The sequence below is a fragment of the Sinocyclocheilus anshuiensis genome, unplaced genomic scaffold, assembly GCF_001515605.1.
Source record: "Sinocyclocheilus anshuiensis isolate Anshui unplaced genomic scaffold, SAMN03320099.WGS_v1.1 scaffold393, whole genome shotgun sequence".
In the NCBI taxonomy this organism is placed as follows: domain Eukaryota; kingdom Metazoa; phylum Chordata; class Actinopteri; order Cypriniformes; family Cyprinidae; genus Sinocyclocheilus; species Sinocyclocheilus anshuiensis.
The window spans coordinates 427,924-443,094 of NW_015536501.1; the positions used below are offsets into that span (position 1 = coordinate 427,924).

General features: G+C 36.0%; 3 protein-coding genes and 1 pseudogene across 3 annotated transcripts; 2 read left to right on the plus strand and 2 right to left on the minus strand.

Annotated features, from left to right (window-relative positions):
- Positions 1-1,753: 1,753 nt before the first annotated feature.
- On the minus strand, positions 1,754-3,440 carry LOC107689743 (GTPase IMAP family member 7-like). The gene is made up of 2 exons (XM_016487878.1): positions 3,377-3,440; positions 1,754-2,517 (listed from the first exon to the last, which is right to left on the minus strand). The coding sequence occupies exons 1-2, from the start codon at positions 3,423-3,425 to the stop codon at positions 1,754-1,756; spliced, it is 813 nt and encodes a 270-aa protein (XP_016343364.1). The 5' UTR covers positions 3,426-3,440.
- A 453-nt stretch (positions 3,441-3,893) lies between these two features.
- Positions 3,894-5,443, plus strand: LOC107689750 (uncharacterized; annotated as a pseudogene).
- A 597-nt stretch (positions 5,444-6,040) lies between these two features.
- LOC107689756 (GTPase IMAP family member 8-like) lies at positions 6,041-9,934 on the plus strand. Its single transcript, XM_016487902.1, has 4 exons — positions 6,041-6,101; positions 6,322-6,907; positions 9,126-9,163; positions 9,303-9,934. The coding sequence occupies exons 1-4, from the start codon at positions 6,092-6,094 to the stop codon at positions 9,932-9,934; spliced, it is 1,266 nt and encodes a 421-aa protein (XP_016343388.1). The 5' UTR covers positions 6,041-6,091.
- Positions 9,935-12,162: 2,228 nt separating this feature from the next.
- Positions 12,163-14,647, minus strand: LOC107688976 (proliferating cell nuclear antigen-like). Its single transcript, XM_016486832.1, has 6 exons — positions 14,141-14,647; positions 13,501-13,598; positions 13,271-13,338; positions 12,981-13,175; positions 12,752-12,875; positions 12,163-12,669 (listed from the first exon to the last, which is right to left on the minus strand). Exons 1-6 carry the CDS (start codon positions 14,359-14,361, stop codon positions 12,593-12,595), a joined length of 783 nt encoding a protein of 260 aa, XP_016342318.1. The 5' UTR covers positions 14,362-14,647; the 3' UTR covers positions 12,163-12,592.
- Between the last annotated feature and the right edge of the window lie 524 nt (positions 14,648-15,171).

The window sequence follows — 15,171 nt, forward strand, 5'->3', positions numbered from 1 at the left end:
AAAATGTAAATTAAAATCTGTGACATTTACAGTAAAATACCGGTAGATGTAGTTGCCAGACATTCACCATAAAAAATATGGTAGCCACATTTTAGGTTTTACAGACGTTTTCACAATAAAACCCTGTATTCCATTGATGTAATGTTAATATACCAACATATTTAAGTACTAATATCTGTTTTTAACCATTGACAACCACCAAAAACAAGTGATGATGAGAAAGTCACATGATGAATCAAAGTTGATCATAAACAGCTTTTCTACAAGCTGAGGAGGAAAATACTTATATATGGTGCAGTGTCATTCACACAAACACTAAACACCATCATGGTAACACACATGATACTGAAATAGTACAATAAACATTAATTTAACAACATTAGATGTAAGATAAAACCCCATTATACATTAAAATTTTATTACAGTTATTCACCGTATATAGTATGGAAACTTGCTGTTAACCATTTAATGTGTTTTTACTGTAGCATTTTTACAGTCTTTTACTGTTAAAATCACGATTATCTTCTTTTGTGCTTTTCTTATAATTTTTCATTATGCTATATTATTACAAAATATTTAATTTATCCAAAATCATCCACTAATACTGTCACCCAAAAACTGATGTGAAGTGAATAAGCTTTAATAAATTATTAAATTATTTATTAATTAAATTAAATTAATTAAATTAAATTCATTATTATTTAATTATAAATTAATAAGCTCAGATCAATGAGGCATACAATCAACCAGTTCCAAAAGAAATCCTGCAATAATTGAAAGAAAACAATTTGACAAAAACACTGAATCCAAGATTTGGTCATAATATAGCAGAATAAGAGATTTGCCAGTAATTTAAAAAAAGGATTTTCAGCACAGCACAAAGGTTAAAAACCTGTTTTCTAAGAACTAACAGAAAATTCCTGGGGAAACTCAAAATGTTAAATGCATTCATGTTGCTCACATAGTAAACCAAAAGAATGACATGATAAAAAAAAAAAAATCCTGAATAAAAACATCTTGAATGCAAATTAAGCTGTTTTGGTTAAAAACTCTAGCAAATGCATAAATGTACAAATGCACATTTTCTAGCCAGTCAAAAGCCAAAAAAAATCCTTAGATATTATTGCTTTAAAAAATCATGTTTTTTTGTTGTTGTTGTTTTTTTAATCTGTGATTTATTTTTAATGGTCAAAAAGGGATGTGCAAACACATTACATTTAAAAACATCCAGAGCTCTTGCTTTCACAGTATAAACATTTTACTTGTATTTAACAATTTTACATTTATATACAAAGGATGACTGATTCTTAGCGTACCTTAAAATACAATGGAAAAACTACTGTTATACAGATTACTCTGAAGAAATGTAATCTTCGAGAAGAAAGAATGGTAAAGACAGTGATACATTTATGTCTACAGTAGTAAAGACAATTTATTTTTTATAAAATCTAAACATATTATAATTACAGTACATCAGGCATATAATTAACTGGTAATCTAATGTATCACAATACATTGAAGTCTCTGAAAACAATTCAAAAACCAAAAAGTGCTACAGAATACAGTGCCTTCATATTAGATTAACAAGATTCCATATATAATTATTCATTCTGCTATGTGCTGCACAGTCAAATTAAAATAACATCATATTCCACCACTGTGTAACATCACATAAATGAGTTGTGTTTATGTTCAGAAGTAGCTTTCATATTACACATCTTTCTAAGATGTCTCGTTTAAGTTTAATAACTCTTTAATAACCATACGTGCCGCTATCAAGAGTGGCCTGTTCATAAAGGCCCTCCATCAATACTTGTTGGAACAAAGCAACTCTGCTGTCAAGAATCCCAAGAAAGCTAAACTGATATTCTAGAAGCTCTGCGACCGCTCTCTCCACTTTCTGTTGCTGAATCTTTTCTTCTGCTTCTTTAAACATTTCCTGAGTGAAGCATTCTCCCCCATTTGCTGCCAGCATTTCATCAATTTTCTCAATTAATCTCCTCACTTGAACTCGATTCGTCACGTCATTGTTATCAAAAACAACATATCTACTACCACAACTCTGGATCACTCTACGGAGTTCTGCATGGCCGGTTTTCACATAGTCTTCAACTGTTTGATCACGGAGTGCATCTCCATGAGTGAAGACCACTATCGTGTATTTTGAAGCTTCTTTTCCAAAGAGCTCTTGCAGGGCCTGGACTGATCTTTGTTCCTCAGTAGTGAAACGGCCAATTTGTATCACCAGCAGGAACACGTGAGGACCTGGTGCTGAGACCTGTATACATTTCACTATTTCTCTTTTGATGAGGTCTTTTGATATGCTGGTATCCAAGATTCCAGGTGTGTCAATCACATAAATCTCTCTTTGGTCACAGACCATTGCTTTTTTGCACCGCTCAGTGACAGAGTTTGCAGAAGGGTTTGATTCAAAAACCTTTCTGCAAAGGATAGTGTTTCCCACAGCACTTTTTCCCACTCCAGTTTTTCCAATCAATACTATGCGAAGTCGTGGACCTATAAAAACAGCAAAGGATGAAAAAAAAATAGATAATGAAACATGTACAGACTGATTCAACTGCCTTGGTGGATACGAAGACAGAGTAGGGGATGCCTGAGACATTGTATAAAACTGAGATTTGCATTTTAAGCCTGGCCCATTATATCATATCATATTAAAGCACACGCTTTATGATGCAAATCCATTCAAAAATAATTTTTGATGTTCATCAAAACTATATGAGTTACATACTCATCACATATTAATACTCATTAATAAATCCTCCCAACTGTATTAATAATCGTATCACACTTATTTGACTTTCAGCTTTGGTTGAAGTTAACTTACTATTGTATTTTTATGCATATTTTATGTTTTTTTTTTTTTTCAAAAACAGACAGACTTTAGACATTAGACACTCTCCATTTACTCAAAAAAAAAATCTAAACTATTCAAACATGATAAATGTTTGAGCAGTAATGAGCTTTCAGCAGTTACTAGAAACCAAACTAAACAGCCCGATTTCATTTTATTTTGATGGTCCCTTTAACACATTCTGTTGACTATAAGTAACATTGCACCAACATCTCTACTAACTCTCATTAGAGTGTTAGTAGAGTATTAGTAGACTGGTAGGGTTAGGGTTGGAATAATGACATGTACTTGCAAAGTTACTTATAGTCAGTAGAATGTCTGTTGGGAGACCATGACAATAAAGAGTTAGCAGATATTAATCAGACAGTCTACTAATACTCTAATGAGAGTTAGTTGACATGTAGGTGCAAAGTTACTTGTTGTCAACAGAATGCTCAAAAGGGACCATCAAAATAAAGTGTTATCAACAACCCCAGTCAAAAATTTTTGCACACAACCTACCTCGCGGAATAGAAGAAGAGCGGAGACAACATTTGCTTAAACAGTCCATTTCCTTCAGCAACAGTTTCTCTTGACAACGACTGAAACTATTTTTTGCGTGACCCTATTAGTACCAGATTTTTTTGTGACTCCACCTGTTGTTTTATTTGTTTTATTTTTGCATTTGTACAAAGCTAGCTTTTACTTTCACTTAATCACTATTTTCCTGCTTCGCCTCACGACATATAACCAGAGGTGTTTCTTGAAACCTGGTGAACATACTGGAAATTCAACAAGCCAAAAGGTCAAATACAGTTGTTAGTTTGAGTTTTTGACCAGCTTTTTAAAGATTTTGTTCTTTTGCTAATGTCTGAACATTCTTTATATTCTCTGCCAGTATCTATATTTTACTTCAAAATGATCTATTACATTTAATTGGGAGAAAACCATTTTTCCAGACGAGCTGCTCTACATTATAAACACCCCAGACCTTTTCTGGAGACTATGCCAAGAACCAGAAGCTAACACTATAGAGGAGATGAAGCCATCATACACAGGACCACGCATGTTCCTCCTGGTACTCCATGATAAACAGCTCTCCCAGGAAGAGATGGAGATGATTGAAGGAGAGAGTTGGAGAGAAAATGACAAAAAAAATATTACTGTAGTGTTGATCGACAACAAGATACGGCAGACTCAGATCTGGTCAGACAGCTTTTGTTACATATTACTAAAAAGTTGATCCTGGCAGGTAGACTTCTACAAATGGAAAACATTTGGTATTGTTTCGTGCATTGTTCACAAAGCTGATTTCTGTCTTTTTCCCTAAAGTTCATCATTATCCTACATGAAGACATGAACAAGCATGTTCATCAGAAGGAAAAAGATGAGACAGAACAACCGACAATGTCAGGTAATGCTTACTTATGTTTAATTATCTGAAATGATTAATATTCTAGAATCTAGGCCAACTCTGCTGCACTGAAAATGTTTTTTATGAAAGTAAACTTACATTCAAATGTTCATGGTCAGTATGTTTTTTTTTTCTTGAAAAGCAATTAATATTTTCAACAATGCTGTATTAAAAGTATAATCAAATTGATCCAAAATTCACAGTAAAGACTTTTACAGATTTCCATTTCAAATAAATGCTGATTGTTTGAGCTTTTTACGCCTCAAACAAACTTGAAAAAAACATATCAGTTTCCTTAAAAATATTAAGCAGCACTGTTAAGCACAACTGTTTTGAACATTGAGAATTAAAAAAATAAATACAATTTTAGGATCATTTGACAAATTTAGCTTTGCCATCAACAAAACAAATTCCATTTTAAAATATGCTGAAATAGAAAACCCCTCTTTTAAATTGTAATATTTTACAAAACTGCTGGTTTTATTTTACAGTTGAAACAAATGCAGCCTTGGTGACCACTTCTTTCAAAAAAACGAATAAAATAAAATATTAATAATAAATTGAAAAATGGTTCATTCCAAAAAAAAAATTTTTTTCATAAGGGGAGGGTGTGAATGTCAAGCTATTTGGAGGTGACTGCAAGATCATCACCATGGTGCTCCTGGGAGTGAACAGCGATGACAAGTGCCTGATAGGGAACAGTATTCTCCAGCATGACTGTTTCATCGCTGGAAAAGCCACATGTGAGAGGGTTGTGGCTAGAGTAGCCGATCAGATTGTCTGTATTGTGAGTACCCCTGACCTTTTCCATAAACCGGGCCCAGATCCAATAGCTGACAGTATGGAGGAGATGAAGCCATCATACGCAGGTCCACGTATGTTCATCATGGTACTGCAGGACAAAACTCTCTCAAAGGCAGAGATGGAGATGTTTGCCCAACTGAAGGAGAGATTTGGAAAGAAACTGCTTGAAAACATGCTTGTTGTGCTCATAGGTAGCATTGAAAATAACTTGAGAGACCTTTGAAGCTCATAAGACTCTCAAAAAGATTCTAGATGAGTGCAAGGAGACAATTTATGTTTACAGGAGTAATGTGAAAAGCACTGAGCTGGTCAAACAACTTATAGGTCAAAAGAACAACATGCAGGATAAGCAGGAATCTGAGAGAAACTGAATATATCAGTCACAAATCAGCTCAGTGTTTGACTGAAATTGTGCCATAAAACGGATTTTGTTGAATACATATAGAAGAGTTATAATCAGTGTAATGTCTATGTGTAACCAAATGATGGTGCAATAAACATATGTAACACAACCGCCTACAATTCCATCATGCAATCTTACTACTATCATGAATCTGAATTAAATCACTGTTCAAATATATTCTTTGCTAGAGTTTCCAGTAAAAAAAAAACTGGAGTTCGGTAAACTTATGTGTGTAAATGCCAAAAGCTATTTTCACTAGTTCGACCCACCATTGCTTGGATGTTTTACCTTTAGTACAAACAGCATAAATTATTAAGTGTTTCCTTTAGCCAATTTTACTCATTATCCACAGTTATTCAAAGCCCAACTAAATGATACAGATTCTAGATTACTGCATTAAGACAAACATTTTTACAAAACATGCAATGAAGAAACAAAAAGCCAAGAGCAGCTGTTATCTAGCATACTAGTGACTCAACGTGTTATACCAGATTTTGGACAAGCCCTTTGTTCTCATGCATTTAAGACAAGTGTATTTTTCACTTTCATTTACTTACAACGAACTGTCACTGAGTGCTAGAGACACGTTCGACTGTTTCTTGTAATACAAGTCAGCATGTTACAACGTAAGTAAGCCTTTTATTAAATACATTTTAGCAAATTTATTTTTTGTAAAATTGTTGATTAAATCACAAGATTACAGAAAGGGATTTCTTCTCAAATATATGTGAATTGCAAATTAATGTTGTAAAGATTGTGAATTAAAGTTATCATAATAAACCAAAGTATAGTTTTCTTATGGCTAGATTTCAAAAAGCTACGAGTTACTCTTGTGATTTGTTATAGTGGAGAATGCAAAGGTGGAGCAATCTGGTGGAGGTGACAAGATCACTTTGGTGCTACTGGGAAAGAACAGCAATAAGTCTATGATAGGCAATGCCATACTAAAGGTAAACCGTTTCATAGCTGGAAACGACACATGTACAAGAGCTGAAGAAAGAGTAGATAATCAGATGGTCTGTATCATCAACACTCCAGACCTCTTCCATAGATCGCACTCAGATCGAGAAACTGACAATATAGAGGAGATAAAAACCCTATATCCAGGGCCACATGCTTTTCTTCTGGTACTGCAGAACAAACAGCTCTCACACGAAGAGATGGAGATGTTCAGTCAGCTGAAAGTGAGATTTGGAGAGAAAATGGTGGAAAATACAATTGTAGTGCTAGTTGACAGTCAGGAGAAAATGTCTGGAGAACTATATGATCAAGCGGATGAGAATCTCAAAAAACTACTAGACGAGTGTGGACAGAGAATTTGTGTTCATGACAAGAAAAAAGATAATGAGCTGACCATACAGGTAGTGAAAGAATGGAAAAGAATACATGAAAAGCAGGTTAAAGAATTAAGCAACTCCGCACTTGCTGAGAGGTAAGACACGCGTATGACAGTAGTGATTAAATCAATTAAAAAAGAAAAAAAAAATTTCAGCTCATAATTTAACCTGTAACATCATCTCAATCCTGTAGGATATATGAGGAGATTGATGTATCATATGTAGAAATGAAGCAAATAAATGAAGCGTCATGGGTGTCTGAAAACAGCAAAGGTATATCTTACAAATTTCTCAGTCATCTAACTTTTCTCTGTCATCTAAAAGAATATGATCAAATCAACATGCTGTTTTTTTTTTCTTATGTGGCTTTCACATCAATCCAAACTAGTCAAGTGATCTCAATTCACCACAACTATAACTGGCTAGTCAGCCAATGTTTTGGCTCGCATTTTGTGTCGCAATGGGTTTTGAACATTGCTTCCAGCAACCACAGAGGTGTATTTTCTCAATGAATTGAGAATGTTTGCATGTTTAATGTTTTTTTTTTCTTCGTTAAATTTGTAAGAAATACCCTAGTAAAAAATGTATACATTTAAAATGCATTTATTTCATACTAAGTATAGTTCAAATCTATTAACATATTTACTGACAGATAACTCAAGACTTACTGATATAAAAATTATAATTAAACTTTACTTGGCATATTATTTGTGCACAATGCACTTTTCTTAATATTAAGTCTAAAATATAGTTTTAATGTCACTATTGATGAGGATTGTATGATTTTTGAATAATATCAAGACTTTAAATGCAAAATATTTCATGTGTACCTGAAGTATACTTGCAATAGTTCCACTTTAACACAATAAAATATACTAAAGTATATATTTAATTGTACTTCAGCACTACTTCTGCGCAATTAAAGTGCATTAAGTACAATATTAGTTGTTCCAATTTAGCAGATTTTAAGTATACCAGTTTAGTATACTAAAAGTACAGTTGCAGGACATTTTATTAAATATATTATTTATATTATATATATAAATATATTATATTAAATATAAAATTTATTTGTAGTATACTTACTTAGCATTAGGGTAATGGGTAATGCACCTTATATCCTGCATTAGGGTAATGCACCTTATATCCTATTTAACCACAAGAAGAATGAAAAGATCAAGGATCTGGGCTGTTCACAAAAGTTTACAATTTACCAAACGTGCACAATCATGATGAAAAGTGTCTGATAAATCAACAGTTATCAGGTGGTATGTTCTGATAGGGTTGCAGACAGCTGAGGGCCAAAAACATGCTAAATGCGAAAAAGGATAATGCCATGATAACTCACCATGTAGAGTAACATATGATAACAACATAAATGCTATCGAAGAGTGTGTGTTCAACAATTTGGCATATATAGACATCAGCATATTGGTGACATGCCCTCATCATCGAAACTAGGAACATATGACCTGACTATATTAAATAGAAATTACGGATTTGGTATTATTGTTGGGTCACCACTTGATGTCCAATGTAAAATCTGGGTCTTTCACCAAACCAGTTGAAAACCACCATGTCAAATTACCAGTAATTGTGTCCTACAAACAACTATGTTCTGCATTCATATTGTGAAGGATGTATGTTGTTTTCAAAAATTTGTTTGAATTTATCACAGCAAATAGCGGTCTGACATCTGGAAGTAAGCACATGATGACAGTGGTCCTGCTGGGAAAGATAAGCAACAACAAGTGTCTTGTAGGGAACACAATTTTTCAAAAAGATCATTTCCGATCAGAGAAGGTCAGCTGTGAGAAGATTGTAGATAATGTTGATGGTAAGAAGGTCTGTATTATCAACACTCCTGACCTTTTTCATAAACCAAGCTCATCAGATCCAGAAGCTGACAGTATGGAGGAGCTGAAGCCATCATACGCAGGTCCTCGTGTGTTCCTCCTCGTACTCCAGGACAGAATGGTGTCACCAGAAGAGATGGAGATGTTTACTGAATTAAAGAAAAAGCTCGGTCAGAAAATGGTTGAACAAACAATTGTGCTGGTTAACAGTGATAAAAAGGTATCTTCAAATTCAATAGACACACCACTGTCATTCAGAAAAGACTACAGCATAATCCTGAATGAATGTGGAAACAGACTGTGTGTTTACAGCAAACGCATGAAGAACACTGAACTAATCAAAGAACTGATGAAATACAACGAAAGCAAGAACCAAACATCAGAAAGGTATGCGATATAGTTATGAGCAGCAGGAATTTAATTAACTTGCAAATATCAATCACTCTTTCTGTTCCAGAGGGACGCATGACAAAATGGTGACACCAAACGAACCAGGTAACAAAGCCTTTGACTTCAACCTGTCAACTAGAAAACATTTTAAGTAACATGTTGTTAGTAGATAACAATAGTTTGGTATCCTTACACTGAAACTGTTAGCATGGACTGTATCTTCTAACTAATTCTAACTCATCAGCTAAGATGCATCCACAAAAACCTTTGACCATCGTGCTGCTGGGACAGACAGGATGTGGGAAGAGTGCTACAGGAAATACTATCCTAAAAAAGCAACATTTTGAATCACATGCCAGTTCTGTGCCAGTAACAAAGGAGTGCAACATGGCAGAAGAAACTGTTTATGAAATGAGGATTAGGGTTATAGACACCCCAGATTTCTTTAATGAAGACCTTAAAAACCAGGAAGAACAGATAAAGAAGTGCAAAGAGCTCGCTCAGCCAGGGCCTGATGTGTATTTGCTGGTTATGCAGCTTGGCCGTTTCACAGAGGGTGAGAGGGAGGTTCTCTCACATCTGAAGAGAGAGTTTGGTGAGGATGTGACTTTAAAGACTGTAATTCTTTTCACGGGTAAAGAGAAGCTGAAGCACAAGACTTTAACTGATTACATCAATGGTAGCGACAAAGAACTTCAGGAACTGATCAAAACCTGCCATTCAAGATGTTATGCATTTAACAACAACGAGAAAGGCAATCATCAGGTGAAAAAACTTCTGGAGCTCATTTCTGACATGCAGGAAAATAGTGCCATAGCAAGTCATCACAGTCATAAAAAGAAGCATAAGGAGATCAAAGAATGCAGTATCTTGTAAGATAAAGTGTGTGTATATGTGTGCAACTATAATTGGAGAACTTTTTTTTAAATGCATGTTTTATTATGGTTAGTCTGCAGTTGTTACAGTTGTGTAGCCTAAGGGTTAGTTTACCCAAAAATGAAAATTAGCCTGTGTTTTACTCACCCTCGAGGCATCCTAGGTGTATATGACTTTCTTCTTTCAGACGAATCATATCGGAGTTATATAAAAAATTGTCCTGGCTATTCCAAGCTCTATCATTGCAGTCAGCGGGTGTTTCTGTTCAACTGTCCACAAGTCGTCAAATAAAGAGCACGCATCCGTAATAAAACGTGCCTCACACTGCTCCGGGGGGTGAATAAAGGCCTCCTGTAGCGAATCCATGCGTTTTCATAAGAAAAATCCATATTTCAAAGTAATAAACACTTCTCTCACTTATCTGTCATACGCGGAAGCCGTTGCGGTGGATGACGCAGGACGTATGCGTAGCGCGCGCCTCTGAAATATGCTAGTCTCGCGAGTTTGTTTATAAGGAGCAAAGGAAGCAAAGTTTCCTTACTTTAGCAAAGCAAAATCAGCCTCCTATTGGCTTATATCGAAATCCTCCGACATTTTTCTTTACAAGTCCTTGGTTTCTACTTCTAATTCATGACCGGCATTTTGTTTTGTTCTCTCTCCGCATTCGTCACTAATCACGCTACGCCGACGTCCTCCGCCGGAACGGCTTCCGCGTACGACATACCGGAAGTGAGAAAACAGTGTTTATTACGTTTGAAATATGGATATTTTTCTCATGAAAATGCATGGATTCGCTACAGGAGGCCTTTATTCATCCCCGGAGCCGTGTGAGGCACGTTTTATTACGGATGCGTGCACTTTATTTGACGACTTGTGGACAGTTGAACAGAAACACCCGCTGACTGCAATGATAGAGCTTTGAATAGCCAGGACACTTTTTAATATAACTCCGATATGATTCGTCTGAAAGAAGAAAGTCAGATACACCTAGGATGCCTCGAGGGTGAGTAAAACACAGGCTCATTTTCATTTTTGGGTGAACTAACCCTTTTAAGGACTGCTAGAAGCATATTTAATTGTACCTGTATTTACTGTAAACAACTAATAATTCTTTTGATTGCAGATATCTAATGGTGACTTTATTGGAAAAAAAGTTAAATATTTAAATTGAATAAAAACATTAAACCCCGCACATGAGCCCATAGTTTCAACAAGCAATTAATAATAAACGTGATTTAAAAGTAAAAAAAAAAAAATCTCTCCATACCTATGCAATGACTCTTTTGGGAATCTTCAGAACTTCAAATATCCCAGCCAGCAAGCCTACAACCACGAAACCGCGCATAAAAATAAAAAAACTTACCACGTTGTGGGGCCATGTAATTTCCACCGCCCACAAAGCTGTGATGATGATACTGATTCAAAATGTTACAAGTGATCGACTCATTATAGCGAATCGATTCTTTGAAAACTGATTCGGCGCGTATGCCTAGTGAAGTCCCAAATAATAACTGTAGGTCCACATTGTCATTTTCATTACGTCTTATTACAGTCCAAACTGCTTTTACTTGCAGCTCACTCGTACATTGATCATTACAAATCGAACAATATTCAAAAAGCCTGAGAATTGACTCGAGAACAGCGCGGAATGAATAATGAACAAACGTTTCAGGGTTGCGTTTTTCAGCAATATTACAAATCTAAGTCGATCCAAGAAACCATTGGCCCCTCTCCCAGATCGGTTTTGAGAACTGATTCAATATTCACTGAAAGATTGGACTCAAACCAATTTCTTGAGCATCATTCAAAAGCAAAGAGCCTTGTCTTACGAATGGAAATGTTCCTCTTGAACGCTGTTTCTGAGACTTACTCAAGAAAAAGGACTAATTTTAATTTTTACAAAACAGAAGTTAAAAATTATCGTTCTAAAAATATATAAAAAAAAAAAAAGGTTGTGCAAACATTACACTGCAGTAAATTCTGCTACTCTGGCTCTCTCTAGTGGCCAAACTAAGTTCACATTGTTCCAAACAGAATTCTCAACACTTTTAGAACATTACATTTTACAAGTACATTAAGTTTTATATTTAAAACAATAATTTAAGAACATTTAAACAACCTTCTTTTAAATATCAAGTACATTATGACCTAAGATTAAAGACCCATCTCTTTAACCTGCCTTACACATAACACACTAATACGCTTCTAATATAGAAACAGATGAGAACCATCATTACAAAAATGTTTTATTAATGGTTGACTGGATGAACAGTGTCCAATTAGCATATTTACAGAATTATCTACACACTGGAATGAGCAGTTGGACAAAAACCTGAAGTGGAGTCAAGAAGGAAGACGAGCACAAAAACCAAGAAAACGAGACTGAACCTAGTAAGTCTGTGCATGCTGTCTGTAACAACTCTAGATTCAGCCCACATCATCTGGTAAAGCCAAATACCAAACTACCATCGTTTAAGTGTGCCCATATATCTGCCAATCATATGAAATGGCTTAAATGGTTACAGAATTGTGAATCCATTGAACTGGAAACCACCGCAGACACAAAGTAGTAAAATGCATTTCCCCAAAACATCTATTGAAATAATTTCTGATATGCAGACCAAAATTCTGCCGAAGATTTCAGTCTTGTACTTGGATTTAGGACGATTCTTCATCAATCTTGGGTGCCAGGTAGTATTTGATGTGTCCCATGTCTGCAATCTTGTACTCAACCACTGCAAAAGAAAAAAGGACAATCATTTAAATTGTTTCAACTCAAAAGGCAAATTAATATGGCCATGAGAGCATTTATCATACCTAGTGGAATGTCTGCAGACATGCTGAGCGTGACCGTCTTGGACAGAGGAGTGGCCTTGGTGAAAAAGTTCAGGTAGTTCAATGCAAAGATAAGCTGCACTGGCTCATTCATCTCAACTGTCACCTGTAGGGAACACAGCGCTGTGAATTGCCTTCATGACATACAAACTCACAAAACTGCCACACCTGACATTTGTTGGTAATTTTGCCGATGTTAAAAGAATGTTACCGCTTCATCCTCCTTGTCGACATTGCTGGTCTGTGAGAGCTTGATGTTGCCTGTGCCCAGCTCTCCACTAGCAGAAAACTTCACACCATCCTTGGCGCAAGAGATCATGACAGCATCACCGATCTGTGACAGATCCCTGCAGATTCGGGCAAATTCACCAGAGGGCATCTTCACCACACAGCTGTATTCCTGCTCCTGAAGTGAAAAAGATAATGAAACATAAGAAAAAAAAGCAACACAAAAAAAAAAAAAACATGCATTCATATCAGTATTCGTAAAATAAGTCTTACTGGAATGCCAAGCTGCTCCACATCCAGATCCATCAGTTTCATCTCATAGTCGGACACTTTCTCCTGATCTGAAAACACATTCAAAGTTCAGCAAGTGCTCTTACTATTATAACTCACAGCACACCATCAATAAACTATAGCCAGAAAAAATAGATAAGGCACTGCAGCTCTTTTGCCTAGTTTTAGGTTAAATATGTAACAACTAGTGTAATAAAGTCTTATGAACTCACTGAGTGTTTCAAAGACAAGCGCCAAAGAGTCCGCATTGTCTTCAGCCCTAAGTGTGATGGTATCTTCATTTCCTGCACACTTCAGAATCTTTGACATGCTAGAAAACAAGAATAAAATAATTAGAATACAACACTACGTTTCGGCACTTTTTATTGAAACATACATAGAATTGCATTCTGAATCAAATTAATCCACGCTGTTACAAAAAAAAAAACAGTTTCCCTTTTAAAACAATTATTACAGTCGAATATTTGACTGTCAGTTAAAAATCTGGGTCACGTCTTTTTTGACGAAGTTTTTATTGTTATTATGAAGTCATATTGTCATTCGGCAACCCGGCTTTTTCGCGCCAACCAGCTTGAGCGCGGGTAAATGACGTCACGCTCAGCAGTGAGGGAAGAATGCAGGAAACACTCTACGCGCCAAATAATACTAAACCTTTTTGAACTGCAATTATTCGGGATACATTAAAACAGCATTTCAACAATACTAATCATCGGGAAAGGAATAAAACCCATATTTACATCTTACAAATGGCGGGCTCCTCGCGCAGCCGGGCATGAACAGGCATGTTCAGCTTTCACGATCTAAGCGGTTACATGGCAAATAACACCAAACTCGCATCATTTCCATCTGTACCTGCTCAAATTGACACCCATGGCCAGGTTTCTGTCGCAGCGGTAGGAGTCGAACCCATCACTCCGGAGCGTGAGCTGCACCAGAGACACATGAGACGAATCCATGCTCTGCAGCGAGATCCCCGAGGAGCTGACATCCCAGCAGGCTTCGGTGATGAGGTCTTTCAGAGCCTCCAGAACCTTCTTAAGGATTGATCCTTGAACGAGACGTGCCTCAAACATTGTGCTTCTTTTTTTATGAGAGGAGGAAAAAAGTTATCTAATTCCTGTTATGACACAAGCGCGGCCTGGCTTTCTGCTCGTCTTCAAGTGCAGGAACGCAGTACTTTTAGACTATAAAAGTGTTTTAGCAGTAGCACGTACAAATCCAAAGACTCTAAAAGAAACACAGGCGTATCTGTCCCGTCTTGTCTGCTCTCGAGGTTCTGAATGTAACTGCGCGCGCTTTTGCTGGGACTTTCATAAACTGGCCCGCTGACTCTTGCCTTCGTCATTTCCTGTGACGCTGGACTCCTCCTGGAACACGGACGGAAGTGCAGCCACTGACCACAAGAGGGCGTCATTTTACACGCATTTAGTCGAGTTCTACGCGAGCTTGTGCTTTGTCAAAGCAGTAACTAATAATGAGTACTAGTTATTATTATTATTAGTAGTAGTAGTAGTAGTACTAATAATTAATTATTTTTGGGAATGTTTAAAACGGAAATGAAATTACTACAAAATTGAGGACAGCATTTAAGAGAACAAAGGCTGAAATTAAAAAGAAATCCTACATATGACATGAATATCTGGGTGTATGTAAAATCTATCTATCTATCCATCTATCAAATGTAACGCTCCTGCAGTGTGACAAATGAATATTGAAAACTTTGAATTTTGAACTGCAGCAATTGGCCACAAGAGGGCACTATTTCCAACGTCAATTATTCATTTGAGCGTTTCTTTTTTGGCGTTATTGCAGTAAACCGCAACGAAAACCGCATAAATAAAATAAATTAAATCAACTACATAATATGAAGTCATACAAGTCTA

Excerpts from the sequence above, each read along its gene's own strand:
- LOC107689743 (XM_016487878.1), bottom strand. The coding sequence starts at position 3,425 with ATGGACTGTTTAAGCAAATGTTGTCTCCGCTCTTCTTCTATTCCGCGA. Across the intron at positions 2,518-3,376 it reads CTCTTCTTCTATTCCGCGAG|GTCCACGACTTCGCATAGTA; the intron begins GTAGGTTGTGTG and ends CTGTTTTTATAG.
- LOC107689756 (XM_016487902.1), top strand. Across the intron at positions 6,908-9,125 it reads AACTCCGCACTTGCTGAGAG|AGGGACGCATGACAAAATGG; the intron begins GTAAGACACGCG and ends TTTCTGTTCCAG. Across the intron at positions 9,164-9,302 it reads GGTGACACCAAACGAACCAG|CTAAGATGCATCCACAAAAA; the intron begins GTAACAAAGCCT and ends CTAACTCATCAG.
- LOC107688976 (XM_016486832.1), bottom strand. The coding sequence starts at position 14,361 with ATGTTTGAGGCACGTCTCGTTCAAGGATCAATCCTTAAGAAGGTTCTG. Across the intron at positions 13,339-13,500 it reads GCTTGTCTTTGAAACACTCA|ATCAGGAGAAAGTGTCCGAC; the intron begins GTGAGTTCATAA and ends ATGTGTTTTCAG. Across the intron at positions 13,176-13,270 it reads TGGAGCAGCTTGGCATTCCA|GAGCAGGAATACAGCTGTGT; the intron begins GTAAGACTTATT and ends TTTTCACTTCAG.